The sequence below is a fragment of the Sturnira hondurensis genome, unplaced genomic scaffold, assembly GCF_014824575.4.
Source record: "Sturnira hondurensis isolate 20B ecotype Veracruz unplaced genomic scaffold, ASM1482457v3 Scaffold0001304, whole genome shotgun sequence".
NCBI lineage: Eukaryota > Metazoa > Chordata > Mammalia > Chiroptera > Phyllostomidae > Sturnira > Sturnira hondurensis.
Window position 1 is genome coordinate 3047752 of NW_028073935.1, and position 15906 is coordinate 3063657.

At 43.7% G+C, this 15906-nt stretch overlaps 1 protein-coding gene across 2 annotated transcripts in view; it reads left to right on the forward strand.

Moving 5' to 3' along the window:
- Positions 1-15906, forward strand: part of MYO7B (myosin VIIB) — a 118291-nt gene that overhangs the window by 16894 nt on the left and 85491 nt on the right. For both annotated transcript variants that reach the window (XM_037069957.1, XM_037069966.1), the window contains exon 2: positions 4408-4444. In XM_037069957.1, coding sequence (XP_036925852.1) covers positions 4427-4444 — 18 coding nt within the window. In that variant the 5' untranslated portion in view covers positions 4408-4426. The remainder of the gene's footprint in view (positions 1-4407; positions 4445-15906) is intronic.

The window sequence follows — 15906 nt, forward strand, 5'->3', positions numbered from 1 at the left end:
AGCTCTTTGAATTTCCTGATAACCAGTGCTTTGAATTCCACATCTGATAGTTGACTTGCCTCTATTTCATCTAATATTCTTTCTGAGGTTTCCTCCTTTTCTTTCGTTTGGGGATTATTTCTTTGTCTTCCCATTGTTTGTGATACTCTTCTTGTTGTCCTCCGCTTCTTAAATTGATCTGTTCTGGTTCACTGGGTTTATGGTGTAAACTTCTGTGGTAGGATACCTGTGAAAGTCAGTGGTGCAATCTCCTGCAGGTATCTTGTTGTTCTCTGCTTCCACCAACTCCTTTCTTTATTGTGCTTGTGTTATCAGTTGTGGGGGAAGCAAAATGGTTTATGATAGCAGAGGGTTATTTTATGTTATTTACAGACACAGTGGGCAGAGAAGAAATAGACAATCTCTTGGCTATGTATAGAGTTAACTGTGCTCTTCAACCCAGCTTACCACTTTTAGGAAAGGGCGGGCATAAGTTAAGTGTCTTGTTAAGAAGGGGGGGCTTGTGAGTTGTATCTAGAAAGCAGTGTGGTTGCGGGTGGTCAGATTTGAGGTAAGGTGACAGTACAGGTTAGTAACTGGGTGTAGCGTGTCAGTAAATAGAGTAATAGAATTCAGGCACCTGTAAGGTGATCGAAGGTCTGAGAGATGTGTTATGAAGTATTACTGTTGTACAGAACAGCCCTTATTTACCCTAATATTAGCGGACCACTCAAGTGATAAATTTTATGTGATCTGTCTAAATGGGGGTTATAGAGTTTGGGTAGTATAGCAAAGGAAAGCACGTGAAGTATAGAAAATCAGCAAAACACTGTGGAGGAAGGAGCCGTGGGAACCTGACAGGTAGTACAGTATACCCAGCCAGGATTTAAAAACCTGTGCAGAAAGAGGTGGGATACAAAGGTATTCTTGAAATGAAAAAAGGAGTAAGAATAATACAAAAATAATAATAATACACCTCAAAAGATAACTACACAACACACAAACAAACAATCTGACACACACACACACGCAAAAGTCAGGAGAAAAGGGGAATAAGCAGAAAATTTGGGAAGAACAGGACTAAAACCGGACAAAAAGGAGAAGAAATGAGGGACAGAGTATTGAAAGATAGAGCAACAATACAGTTTACAATATATAAGATTAATTATAAAAGAGGTTGAGAGAGAAAAAGAAAAAATAAAAATTAAAAATTAAAATAAAAAAATTTAAAAAAAGAAAGAAAAAAAGGGGGGAATAGAAAACACACACACACACACACACACACACACACACACACACACACGAGAAGGAGGCAAAAAGAAGAGAAAAAAAAAAAAGGAAGCACCCTTCCTTTGTTGATTTCAAACTGTCCAAACCGGTTTTTCTGATTGCTGCGTCTCTGAGGGCAGGTTTGCAGGCGCGCGCTAGCAGGCTGCTGATTGGTCTGTGGTCGCGCACAGCCCGGAGAAGCTGCCTGTGGCCCGCAGTATCCCTATGTCCTCTGCGGGACCCAGGCTTTCATAATAGAGACTTCTCCACAAAGCCTGTCTCTCAGCCCAGCCCAATCCCAAAAGACCAGCAATGACAGTGTCCTTCTTAAATCCTTCGGGCTGGCGGGCTGGCAACCGCGGTGTCTGCAGTTGCCACCCTCTACGTTAACCGAAGTCCACGGGTCTCTGCCCGGCACTAATCCGCCTGCCTAGACGGGGAGGGGAGAGTCAGTTCTCTCCCGAGGAGTGCGCTGCCGGTCCACCAGACGCCGGCCGGCCCTCCAGCGTTCACCCCGTCACCGGCGCCCCGGCCCTGGATTCAGACGGGACTCCCGTTTCCCCCTGATGGTGCCAGCCCCCTTTGCGCGCCAATTCTCGTTGGTACTCACGCTCCACCAGAGTTCGGTTTTATTTGGTTAATGGGTATTAAACTTTATATTCTGTTTATGGGTATTTGTAAAAACCACTGGTTGGGATAGAAGTGGAACTATGATGCAAGTTGATAGATGGGGAAGGAACAGGGGCCTCAGGATCAGGATAAAATGAGAAAACAGTTGATTATGGGATAGGATATGATGATGCCTGGGTGCAGCTGGAGCTGAAGGAGATGGCTTCTGATGTGGAGCAGCTCTAGGACATGGGGAGACCATAGCCAGTCATGGGGGAGAGGAGGTTACCAGAGTCTAAGGATCAGTGTAGTAGGAGTCCAGGAAACTTGGCAGGCTACCACAGCCTGCCAGGGGAGAACAGATCTAGCAAAGGGCCCCTGTGAGGTAGCCCTGGTGTCTGGAGAGGGATGGCATGGTATACATGGAAGTCAGATGCCATGGGTGACAGAGGATGACAAAGCCAGGAACCATGGGTAAGCCTCACATTTCTACATGGTGTGGAGAACTGAGGAGCCAGAGCAACAATGGGGAGCTAGAAGCAGAGCAATGCCCTCTGAGTCTTTCCTACCTGCTGCCTCCCTGGGTAATATGTGGTAGGAAGACAGACAAGCCTCCCTCTGAAAGAGCTGCCTGGAAGCCAGGGTTTGATTAGGGCTTCTTTGCACTTTTGCACAGACTCTTAAATTTTTCCAAAGCAGAGGAAGTAGAGCAAAGAGCATGGATTTCAAAGTTGGGCAGTAGAATCCCCTCCCTCACTTAATAGTTGAATAGCTTTTTGCAAAGTCTCAGCATTTCTCACCCTCTGTTGATCACCACTACCCCCTAATTGGGAACAGCAACATCTCAGAGCAATGGAGCAATGTACCTGAGAAGTTCTCCCCCAGGGCAACTGTTAATTGTAGTTTGTCCCATTGCCCTCTCATAAAAACATCACCTGGCTGGGTCCTTGTTGGCTGCCAGTGTCCAGGCAGTGGCAGGAAGTTACCTGGAACTATTCTCCTAGGTTAGAGGAGAGGGAACCTGGGGAAATCTGTCAACAGTCTCCTGCATGGACATTATAATTCCTCAGAGACCTCAGTAGTGCTTCCTGGGGAAGGCTTGGGGACACACACAAACATTTCAGGAGTGCATTGTGCTCTCAGTGACCTCACAGTGGCTCTGTAAAATGTGAGTGCTCTCATTTCATGAAGGAGCAACCTAAATCAATTGCAGGACCTGCTCCGGCTCCTGTAGCTAGTAGGTGGCAAAGCCCTGCTCTCCCACCATGCCCACCCTTTCCCAGTCCCCTGCGGATACACCCTCACACAGACGCAGCACCTGGGCTGGGAGGCCCAGACTTGGAGCCTCCTGGAAGGTTGGGCTGCGGCTTCCCCAGGACATACTTTCTAGATGCTCAGACTGTGCTGCAGGGTCTTTCTTCTGTCTGTCCCGGGACACAAGAGTGCAGACAGGACTAGAAGGAAAGATACCATGTTTCTTTGGGGTTAGGTTGGAAAATGTAAGTTTATACTTTCATTAAATGTATAAATACTTATGTACTAAATAAAAATTGGAATAAGAAAATTCTTCATCCAACAGAACAGAGTGGCAAAAAGACTTTGTCACACTAAACTGCTGACTACAACCCCACTCTCTTTCCTCCTGCTTAGTCTTCTCAGCCCAACATGCTGCTGACCCTCTGTCTTCCTTGCAGTTGTCCTTTCCTTAGAAAATGCCCTTCTAACCTTTCACCTGACCCACCTGTAAAACCCATCTTCTCCAAGGACTTCATTCACAGTTTAACTGAACAGATATCTGCTGGGTCCCTCCTGAAGGCAGGTCTATGCTAGGTGCAGGGAGCATGCTGAGACAAAACAGAGCCACCACTTCACACTGCTCAGCTGCTCAGTGAGGGCAAGGCACCAGAACTTCGGATCAGGACAGGGCTCCTCCTTCAGGTCAGGGAGGAGGTAGCAGCCTCTGCCTGCTACAAGCTAATCAGGTCTGCCCCAGAGCAGGAGGTATCCGGGTATAGGAGACAGGTGTGCAAGGGGGAGATCTAGGTTGCATTCCCAGTGGTGCTGCTAACTGGGCCACCTTCCTTTGTCAAGCTCCATGTATAAAATGGAGAGGTACCTGTGTTTAAGAGTGCTATGAAGTTTAGATAAAGTATGTCCCACATCTATAGCAATGATGGCTGCTCACCTCAAAATTTCACATTGTATATGGTGATGACTGATTTTCACAGATATTTGACCAGATTACATTTTTGCTTCTGGGTGATAGAAACAGTGTCTTAAATATGTTCGGAACTACCCCTGCTCCCTACATTAAGGCCAGCACTGAGTCCAAAATAAACATTCAGTAAAGAAGGGATAAAATAAAAGAAACTTGAGAAAGTGTCTTCTATCACTTGGATGGGACAAGGACTTATTCACTTATTCAAGAGTCATTTCTTGAGCCAGAACTCAAGCCAGGCACTTGGGGCAGGCTGAGCAACACACTCAACCCCCAGGGGCTCCCTCAGGGGATGAGGACTGACATTCTACTTTCTTTTTGTATACAGGCTTCAAGGGCTGCTGTCTCAGGATGTCAGTCTTCAGGCTGGTAAGAATTACATCTGTCCCATCTAAGAATGGTCTGTGGCACTTCCAAAATGCTAGTCAAATCACTCTCACGCCAAAAAGAGAGGCAAGGAGACCCTATAAGAAAAAAACAGAGAGAGTTTGGAAAACAAGACACCACATTATCTAAAGAAAACCAGTTTGGTCAGCCACTGGGCTTCAGCAGGGGCCACTTGTGCTCAGTAATCCTTCACTCATATTCAGACTTAAAATGTTTTGACAAAGGCATTTCTCATTTGTTCTCTCATTTCCCCCAGAGAGTGGGAATAAACATAGACCCAAGCACTTGGGGCTCTGCCTCATCTTACCTCGGCACAACAAGCATTTCTGGCTGCCCACTATGTCCCAGTGGCCCAAAGACAGCACCTGGTGAGAAAGAAGCATAGGAGCTTCACATTTACTATTGAGTTGATAAACATTGATACACTGTCCTGACCTCGGGTTGGGGTAAGGGGACAGGCCTCCAGGCAACCTGGGTGATGTGTGCAGGACCAAAAACCTCAGTGGGCTGGGGTAGCCCAGAGGAGAAGCCCCAAACCAGCCCAGGCATTCTTCCTTGCCCTCCACAATTCTAGCCAAAATGCAAGAAAGCCAGATAGTGCTGCTGTTGGTGGTAGAAATCAGGCTCTTCCACAGGATTGTGAGGAAATCATTCGAAGGACCCATGCATGGAAGATTGCGATGTGGGAAAGTTTATTCAGGTTGAAATTTGCCCCTGGGTTTCCAGTGTCCGATCTCCCTCCATCCCACCATGGAAAAAGTCCACCTGTGTCCTCAGCAAACAAACAAACAAACAAACAAACAAACAAAAAAGGCAGTGTCCCAAGATTCTGCTTCTTGTTAAAGCCTAGTCCTTTATAGCCCACGTAATCTGCCATAGGCCCCGGTAGTTTCCAGACTGGCCTGGCCCCAAAAGAAAGAGATCACATAAACAAATGAATAGGGAGAATGTGGGTAAGAGAGAGAGAGAGAGAGAGAGAGCAAGTGAGCTTCTTTATTCCCCTGGGGTTATAATCAGGAGCTTTTTCAAAATAACCAATCAACTTCCCAAGTTTTCATGGGCTTTTAATAAGTCCACCCATCCCCTAGTTAGACTGACAGGTCTCTATGATCAAGCACCTCCCCCTGTACACCCCCCAACAATCCCATACTGGAGGGAGAAAAGGAAGAAAGTTATTGCTCCATTTGGTGGAGCAATGCTGTAATCCCCTGGGATATGAAGCTATAGCTTCCTGATGAAGCAAACAGGCTCATGATCCCATTTATTAAGCTCAATGTCTAATTCTCTTTGCTCTCTCTTATTAGTTAACTACCTATGGTAATTACCTATGGTAATGTTGCAATGTCAATGTCTTCTTTGATAAGAAAATGCTACAAATATTCTCATCCTGAATACAAAGACACAAAGTGGTCATTATCTTCTGACTGCTGGATCCACATTACCAAGAGAGGGCAGCACCCCCAAGCATTGCTTCAGGGCTTCTGCAACTAAACCCTCCAAGTGTCTCACTCACAGAATGGGCAGCCAGGGTTGTTTTTTTCAATTACAGAATAGATGCTGTCCCAGGCTAGAGAGAAAACACATGTGGTCTACAGATTTTCAGGATGCAAGGGCTTTAAAAAAAATCCACACCTGAGGATATGTTTATTGATTTTAGAGAAAGAGAAAGGAAGAGGAGAGGGAAAGAGAGAGAGAGAGAAAAAAACATTGTGAGAAGAAAACATTGATTGGTTGCTTCCTATATGCACCCCAACTGGACAGTTGCAAGGTCTTTTTGTAATTCAATCACAAACTTTAGAATTTGGCACCATTTTGGGGCATGAGGAGGTTTGAAGGCAAAGCCAGGCTTATTTCACATAGGAATGAATTAGCTCCAAGGGTCCCACTGGGAATGTGACTAACTTCAAGCAGAGTTTAGAATGATACTGCTTGGAGACATATCACTCTTAATGGCAATTATGTCCTGCTCTATCTTCTAACATTGCAAGTTCCTTGAGATAAGGGTGATGAACTTATTCATTAGTGACTCCTTCAGAGGGTCCAAATTATTGTTGAATAGAGGGCAGAACTTTGCTGAGGTTATTACCAGCATTTCTTTTATCTGTGCTTACTCTGCTCTTAGCACTATTTGGCTTCCTTACCCATGTTACATGCCATCTTTACAATAACCCTATGAAAATGCTCCTTTCAACCAATGAGGAAACAAGCTCAGAGAGGTTAAGTAACTTCCCCAGGGCCATACAGCTCATGGAATGTAGAGTGGGGTTTAGAACCCAGATCTGTCTGACTTCAAAGGGGCTTTATATTAGTCTGCTCTGACAGCCATAACAAAATACCACAGAAATTCATCTCTTCACAATTCTAGAAGCTGGAGGTCCAAGATGAGGGTGCCCTTGGGTTGGTGTCTGGCAAGACCTCTACCTGGCTTGTAGATGGCCACCTTTTCAATGTGTCTCACATGGCTTTCCTTCTGTGTGCTCAGAGAAAGGGAGAGAGAGACACAGACAGACAGAGACAGAGAGAAAAAAGGAGAGATCTGGTGTCTTTTCCTCTTCATGTAAGTGTGGGGGAGCTTTGCCCACAGAGCCCCCACCACCACGAATGAGAATAAGTCTACCAAGACATGATCTGCTTGGGGAGGAAAAGTGGCAGAACTCTCAAAGGAGAAGGACCAAGAGCCTTTTCCTCAATGGGCTTTTATTGCATTCAATATGCATAGGAATACAGCTAAAGCTCATCAATCATGGTCAGTCAGTAAGGATCAAATAATAGATAACATACAAAGACCTACAAGGGCTTATTCTGAGTCAGGGTCAGTTAGCTAAAGGGCTATAAAACTTTGGGAAACAAACTCATTTCCTACTCAGATGCTTATCATAAAATTGAGAGCATTCTTAGCAAAGCAGGTTTCACAGGGGTTTATGCATTCTTTCTTAGGCCTGATCACCCTGGGGAACCCACCCTTTCCAACACAGGGCTGCACCACCCTCTGTCATTGTTTCAGGCTTAAATCAGAAAGTGGAAGTAAGCCAGCCAAGAGATTAGGAGACTTCTCTCAGAGAGAATGAGGACTCAGGCTATGTCAAAGACAATAAGTGAGGGTCCATCACCCCCTTTCGCTGTAGTCCCCCAAATCCTTCCATGAGGGTCCCCCATAACTGTGCCTGTTTTAGGTCACCCCTCCCTGAGGAATCTTGCCCATCATTGGCTCACCAGTGATGCACTGGGGGCCAGGCAGGGTGAAGTAAAGGGGGCAGAGGCAGCACCCCTGCCATGGAGATAAGCTTTGTCTCCTTAGTGGCTTATGGTCCCAAGGTCACTCACTCAGCCTTAGCCATGGGGGTGGTTACAGCTTCTGAAACCAGGCAGGATGATTCCCAACATATAAGGACACCAGATTCACTCAAAGGACTTCTTCCAAGTTTAGGCAAAGGTGGAAACACTGTGCCTTCTCCCACAACCAAGTTTGAATACAACGAAGGTTTAGTAAACAAAGATGCAGCCAAAGAACAGAAAATTGAACTATACGGAAGTCCAACAACAATGAACCGTTCAACCGGACCAGTAAGAGGGGTGGAGCCAGCAGCAGACCAGAGTCAGACAGGAAAGATCCCTAGACCCCAGGCGCCCAGGTAGACAGGGTAGCATCGAGCGGACCCAGTGAAGGTGCAGGGCGGCAGGTGGACTGCAGTCACACATTTGTGTGCAGATAAACCAGCAGAGGAGTGAGCAGTAAGACAAACCATGCAGGCCCCAGCAGCGAACCCAGTGAGGACCCAAGGTGGCAGGCTGACCATGGTCGCACACTGCACAGTGGGATGGACCGAATGACCCCAGGAGCAGAGGGAGGCAGCAGAGGGAACTGCCATTGCTTTCCTTTGACCCCACTTCCACATACAACATCACAATCCAGCGACTGAGTTGCCCCGCCCTGGTGATCACCTAGGGCTCCGCTCGTCATATGTCATAACAGGCATGAACAGTCCAAAATATGGCTCAAGAAGAAGTCAAAGCCCCAGAGCCGATAACTCTAAGTGAAAAAGAAATAGTGAACCTCTCAGATAAACAGTTCAAAATACTGGTGATCAGGATGCTCACAGAACTGGTTGATTTTAGTCACAAAATAGAGGAACAAATGAAGGCTACACTAAATGAAATGAAGGGAAATGCACAGGAAACCAATAGTGATGGGAAGGAAACTGGGTCTCAAATCAATGGAGTGGACCAGAAGGAAGAACAAAACATCCAACCAGAAAGGAATGAAGAAATGAGAATTCAAAACAATGAGGAGAGGCTTAGGAACCTCCAGGACATCTTTAAACGTTCCAACATCCGGATTATAGGGGTACCAGAAGGGGGAAAGAAACAGCCACGAGTGGAAAACTTATTTGAACAAATAATAAAGGAGAACTTCCCCAGTCTGGCAAAGGAAATAGACTTCCAGGAAATCCAGGAAGCTCAGAGAGTGCCAAAGAAGTTGGACCCAAGAAGGAACACACCAAGGCACATCATAATTACATTAGCCAAGATTAAAATGAAGGAGAGAATCCTAGAAGCAGCAAGAGATAAGGGGACAGTCACCTACAAAGGAGTACCCATCAGACTGTCAGCGGATTTCTCAAAAGAGACCTTACAGGCAAGAAGGGGCTGGAAAGAAGTATTCCAAGTCATGAAATCCAAAGACCTACAGCCAAGATTGCTTTATCCAGCAAAACTTTCATTTAGAATGGAAGGACAGATAAAGTGCTTCTCAGATAAGGTCAAGTTCAAGGAGTTCATCATCACCAAGCCCTTATTATATGAAATGCTAAAGGGACTTATATAAGAAAAAGAAGATGAAAAATATGAACAGTGAAAGGACAGCAAACTCACAGTTATTAACAACCACACCTAAAACAAAAGTGAAACAAAAGGACAGCTAGATCAGGAGTGGAACCATAGAAATGAAGAACACATGGAGGGTGAGCAACAGGGGAGTAGGAGGAGGAGAAGGGGGGATAAGGTGCAGAGAATAAGTAGCACAGATGGTAGGAAAAAAATAGATAGGGGGGAGGGCAAGAATAGTAGGGGAAATATAGAATCTAAAGAATTTGTGACACACGGACATAAACTAAAGGGGGGAATGGTGGGGGAGGGATGTGAAGGGTGGAGGGGAATGAAGGGGGGAATAGAACAACTGTAATGGTATAATCAATAAAATATATTTTTTAAAAAAGGACACCAATTCTACTGGATTAGGCCCCACACTTTTGACCTCATTCAACCTTAATTACCTCTTTAAACACTGTGACCAAATATTGGGGGCGTTAATGCTTCAACATATCAATTTTGGGGTAATACAATTCAGTCCATAATGGACTTAAATTTTTTACTCTAATCTCTGTTATTAAAAAGATTCAAACATATTGAATAACTATAGCATGGAAAGAGTCTTTATTTTTTAAAAGCAATTAACAATGGGCCCTGAGGGGTGCATCAGGCCAGTAAAATTTTCTAGTGTAATTAAAATAGACTTTGAGGTAGAGAACAATTTTGTAAAATTTTTAAAGTTTATTTTTAGAGAGAAGGGGAAAGAGGGAGAAAGAGGGGGAGAAACATTGATTAGTTGCCTCTTGCATGCACACTGACCAAGGACTGTATCCACAACCTAGTCATGTGCCATGACCGGAAATTGAAACAGTAACCTTTCACTTAGTGGGATGATGCCTAACTGATCCACATCAATCAGGACTGAGTTGGAGTAAATTGATTTTCACACTTCATAAGTATAAGGAACCTTTGCCATTTGCTTGCTGCATAACCCTAGCCACGCCTCTCCATTCTCTGGACCTTAGTTTTACCATCAGTCAAATAAAAGGGCTGTCTGGTTTTTAGTCACTTTAATGAAGCCCATTTTCCTTGCAAATGAGAATGACAAATGTTTCATATATGTTTGCAGAGGGACTTCAATGGACAAGGCCTGATGGAAATATTTTGAAATTTCTCTAGGGATTGGCATAGTCCCCAATTCATAGACCCATAAACACTTGATGAGCTTTATGGAAAATTCTTCATTCTTATCCTCAGTCAAAACATGCCTTAACAGATAAGAGTGGTGTTGGAGAATTCCAATGACCAGGCACTGCCGGTAGCATTTCTGGGAAAGACGGCGTGCTCAGCACTGGTGGTGGTCATGCTGTTTTTCCCTGTGGCAGGGCCAGGCTTCTCTTGGTCTGTTGATGGACCTCTGTGAGGGCTTAGACCAGAGGGCTCCTAGTGGAGGTTCCTCCATGACCCACCTGCATGCACAGAGCCACCTCTAGGCTCATCTCTTCTACTATACAAAGAGAAAGACATGGCAAGTGGGCACATGGTATCAAGATACATGGCCAATTTCGGCAAATGAACCAAAAAAGCCTGCACATCTCAGGAGATGGTAAAGTAAAAGCATCTGAGGAACTAGTCTCTCAGAGTGAATTGTTCATGACTTCAGGTCTTTGGATTTCCTTTAGCAACTTCTGTCTCAGGCTGGAGGATCACTACCTCCTCTCCTGCAAGAGTTCTTTCTGCAGGACAGTGGGCAGCTGGTTGTCAGACATTTCTGATGGAAGAGCAATGAAGGCTACATAGAGCTCTCTGATTTCTGTAACTCAGACTCTATTTTTTTTGAATCTCAGTATAGGAATTTTACTTTCTTTGCAGCTAAGAGCTTGTTTTTTGCTTATTCATTCTTTTTTTTTTGATTCAGCTACTTCTTCATAGTCATCTTTTTCTGACAATAGAGTTTATGAAGATGTTCTATTTTCTGCTGGTTGTCTTATTTTCTACTAGAGCTTTGGCTAACTGGAGTGAACAAAAGTCATGTTCCAACTCTGTTATTTATTCTTGCTGCTTATATCAGGTTGACACCTCATCACTCAGTCTAGATGGGAGATGGTCTCTCTTTTTCATCTCTGGTTTATATCAGTTTTGCTGTGAGGTGCCCATTGTGTCCTTGACTTTTAACTTTATTACTTTGGTGATTTGCCAGCTGTTTCAGCTGCACACTGAGAGTATTTACACTGGAATTTCATCTGAGGATCAGAGGTTCTGATATTTACATAACAAGTTCACAGAGCAGTGCATGTTGCTCATGCTAATCTTCTGCCTTCTATAGCAATTGTTCCTCACTGTTTTTCTTAATTTAGCTTTTATTTTGATAAAGTTATATAGCAACCCAGTTTAAAGAGTCAGCCTCCCACTTCCTCTTCTCTAGAGGTGACCACAGTCAACACTTCAGGTTGATTCTTTGATATTTCTCTCTAGGTCTCTAAAGAACATGCAACAATGATAACTGAGTTTTTAGTTTCAGGCATTATCTCTTATTGACTTCCCACTATGTAAAAAAGGCCTTAGCTCCTCTCCCATAACCCCCACCTCTCCATCCTCCTAAACTTGCTAAATCCTAGCTTCTAAAATTTTAATATATTTTATTGATTATGTTACTACAGTTGTCTCATTTTTTCTCCCTTTTATTCCTCTTTTCCCTGAATCCCCACTCCCACCATCATTCCCCCGCCTTAGTTCATGTCCATGGGTCATACTTATAAATTCTTATAAGCATACATATAAGTCTGAGAATTTTCCAGACTATTCTTAGCCTCCTCCTGTCTACTTTGTACCTACCATTCATGCCTATTATTTCTTGTACCTTCCCCCCATTCTTCCACCTCCCCTACCCTGCTGTTAACCCTCCATGTGATCTCTATTTCTGTGAATCTGTTCCTGTTCTAATTGTTTGCTTAGTTTGTTTTTGCTTTTGTTTTAGGTTCACTTGTTGATAGTTGTGAATTTGTTGCCAGTTTACTGTTTATCTTTCTTCATCTTCTTTTTCTTAGATAAGTCCCTTTAACATTTCATATAATAAGGGCTTGGTCATGATGAAATCCTTGAATTTGACCTTAGCTGGGAAGTAGTTTATCTGTCCTTCCATTCTAAATGATAGCTTTGTTGGATAGAGTAATCTTGGATGTAGGTCCTTGTCTTTCATGACTTGGAATACATCTTTCCAGCTCCTTCTTGCCTGCAAAGTTTCTTTTGAGAAATCAGTTGATAGTCTTATGGGAACTCCTTTGTAGGTAATTGTCTCCTTTTCTCTTGCTGCTCTCAAGATTCTCTCTTGGGACTTCCGCTGAGATGGAGGCATAGGTGGAAACACTGTGCCTTCTCCCACAACCAAGTTTGAATACAACAAAAGTTTTGGAAAACTAGGACACACTCAAAGACCAGAAAACAGAATTATACGGAAGTCCGACAGCTACGAACCGTTCAACGGGACGGTAAGAGAGGCGGAGCCAGCAGCGGAGCTGGGTCGGGCAGGACAGACCTAGGCGTGCAGGCGGGGTGCGGGGCAGACTGACCAAGGTCACACATTCGCGCACAGTGAGATGGACCACGCAGGCCCCAGGGGGCGAACCCAGTGGTGGAGGGCTGACAGCGGTGGCACACTCGCATGCAGTGGAATGAAACGCGTGGGCCTGGTGACGGTGGTGGCTGCGGTGCCAGTGGGGGTCGCGGCAGCAGGCAGCAGAGGGAAGCCATTGTCCCTCTTTGACCCCGCCCCCACATACAATGTCTCAACCCAGCGACTGAGTTGCCCTGCTCTGGTGAAAACCTAGGGCTCCGATCCTGATACTGAACAGGCACAAACAGCCCAAAAGATGGTGCAAGAAGAACTCAAAGTCCCAGAGCCAATAACTCTAAGCGACCAACAGATTGCCAGCCTCTCAGAAGCCCAATTTAAGACACTATTTATCAGGATGCTCACAGAATTGGTAGATTACAGCCACAAATTAGAGGAACATATGAAGGCTAAACTAATTGAAATGAAGGGAGATGTCCAGGAAACCAATAGCGATGGAAAGGAAACTGGGACTCAAATCAATGGAATGGACCAGAAGGAAGAACGAAACATCCAACCAGAAAGGAATGAAGAAATGAGAATTCAAAACAATGAGGAGAGGCTTAGGAACCTCCAGGACATATTTAAACGTTCCAACATCTGGATTATAGGGGTACCAGAAGGGGGAAAGAAACAGCCACGAGTGGAAAACTTATTTGAACAAATAATAAAGGAGAATTTCCCCAGTCTGGCAAAGGAAATAGACTTCCAGGAAATCCAGGAAGCTCAGAGAGTCCCAAAGAAGTTGGACCCAAGAAGGAACACACCAAGGCACATCATAATTACATTAGCCAAGACTAAAATGAAGGAGAGAATCCTAGAAGCAGCAAGGGATAAGGGGACAGTCACCTACAAAGGAGTACCCATCAGACTGTCAGCGGATTTCTCAAAAGAGACCTTACAGGCAAGAAGGGGCTGGAAAGAAGTATTCCAAGTCATGAAATCCAAAGACCTACAGCCAAGATTGCTTTATCCAGCAAAACTTTCATTTAGAATGGAAGGACAGATAAAGTGCTTCTCAGATAAGGTCAAATTCAAGGAGTTCATCATGACCAAGCCCTTATTATATGAAATGCTAAAGGGACTTATATAAGAAAGAGATGATGAAAAATATGAACAGTGAAAGGACAGCAAACTCACAGTTATTAACAACCACACCTAAAACAAAAGCAAACCAAGAGGACAGCTAGATCAGGAGTGGAACCATAGAAATGAAGAACACATGGAGGGTTAGAAACAGGGGGGTGGGAGGGGGAGAAGGCACAGAAAATAGCATAGGTGGTAGGTAGAAAATAGATAGGGGAAGGGCGAGAATAGTGGGGGAAATATAGAATCTAAAGAACTTGAGATATGTGGTTATAAACTAAGGGGGGGAGAATAGTGGGGGAGGTAGTGTGCGGGTGGAGGGGAATGAAGGGGGGGAATAGAACAACTGTAATGGTATAATCAATAAAATGTATTTAAAAAAAGATTCTCTCTTTACTTTTAATCTTGGGTAATATAATTAGGATGTGCCTTGGTGTGTTCTTCCTCGAATCCACCTTCTTTGGGACTCTCTAAGCTTCCTAGACTTGTTATATCTATTTCTTTTGCCAAATTAGGGAAGTTTTTTTCACTATTATTTCAAATAAGTTTTCCATTTGTTGCTCTTCCTCTTCTTTTTCTGGCGCCCCTATGATCCAAATGTTGGAGCTTTTAAACTTGTCCCAGAGATTCCTAAGCCTCTCCTCATTTTTTAAAAATTTTTGTTTCTTCATTCTGTTCTGGTCGAATGTTTATTTCTTCTTTCTGCTCCATATCATTGATTTGCATCCCAGTTTCCTTCCCTTCACTGTTGGTTCCCTGTACATTTTCTTTATTTCACTTTTTATATTAGTGAAATATAATATATTTCACTATATATTATATTTCACTAATATAGAAATATGTTTTCCCTATGTTTTGCAACCATACTCAACCATTTCTGTGAGCATCCTGATTACCAGTGTTTTGAACTGTGCATCTGAACTGTGAAGAGATAGGTTGGCTATCTCTTCATTGCTTAGTTGTATTTTTTTCTGGAGCTTTGAACTGTTCTTTCATTTGATCCATATATCTTTTTCCTCAACATGCCTGTTATGGCGTGTAGTAATGGGCAGAGCATTGGGTAGTCACCAGTGCCAAGCAACCCGATTTTTTTGTTTTTAAATTTGTTGTCGTCCTTCTTTCAGTTGTGTAAGGAAGCAAAGAATATCTACCTACACTTCCATGTTGACCAGAAGTCTAAATCCTAGCTTTGATCCCATTTGTATACAGAGTTTGCTTATTTTACCTAAGTAAATGCTGCTCTCAGTTGAGCCACACAGTGTACTCTAAGTGTTTGTGCTTTCCTCTGTTAGACTTTGTACTTTTCCTTTCCCTGTCTACTCAATTTTCTATGTATTTATCACAACTTTTACCCCCAGCTTTGTCCCAGATATGTCCATTTCCTTTCAAAATGTTCTTCATTCATTGGGAGTTCAATCACTTTCATCCTCAGGAAGAAATCTCTCCAAGAGTTGCTGACCTGCAATATATCAACTGGTATCTTCTATTTCTTAGGCACACCTGTCATCTTGGGATGTCCTTCACAGCCATGCTGAACATCCCTTTCTCCTCCTCTTTGTACTTCCTCCTCTTCCTGGACTGAAGTCTTTCTTTCTCTTGTTTTACTTCTGTTTTGGTCTAGAAAGTCTATAATTGCTTCCTGAGGAAAGGGTATGTAGGAGGTAAATGTTGGTAATAATTTGCATGTCTAAACACATGTTCATTCACATTTGAGATCAGTTGGGCATAATATTTCATTCTGAAAATTTTGAAGACATTTACTCCACATTGACTTTTGGCATTGCTGTTGAGAAATCTTATACCATTCTAATTTCTGAGCCTTTGTATAAAATTTGTTTTTTTCTCTCTGAAAGCTTTTATTCTCTTATCCTTGTCCCAAGTATTTTGAAACTTTCTGACCATGTGTGTTGATGAGGACCTAAGTTTCATCCTTTATACT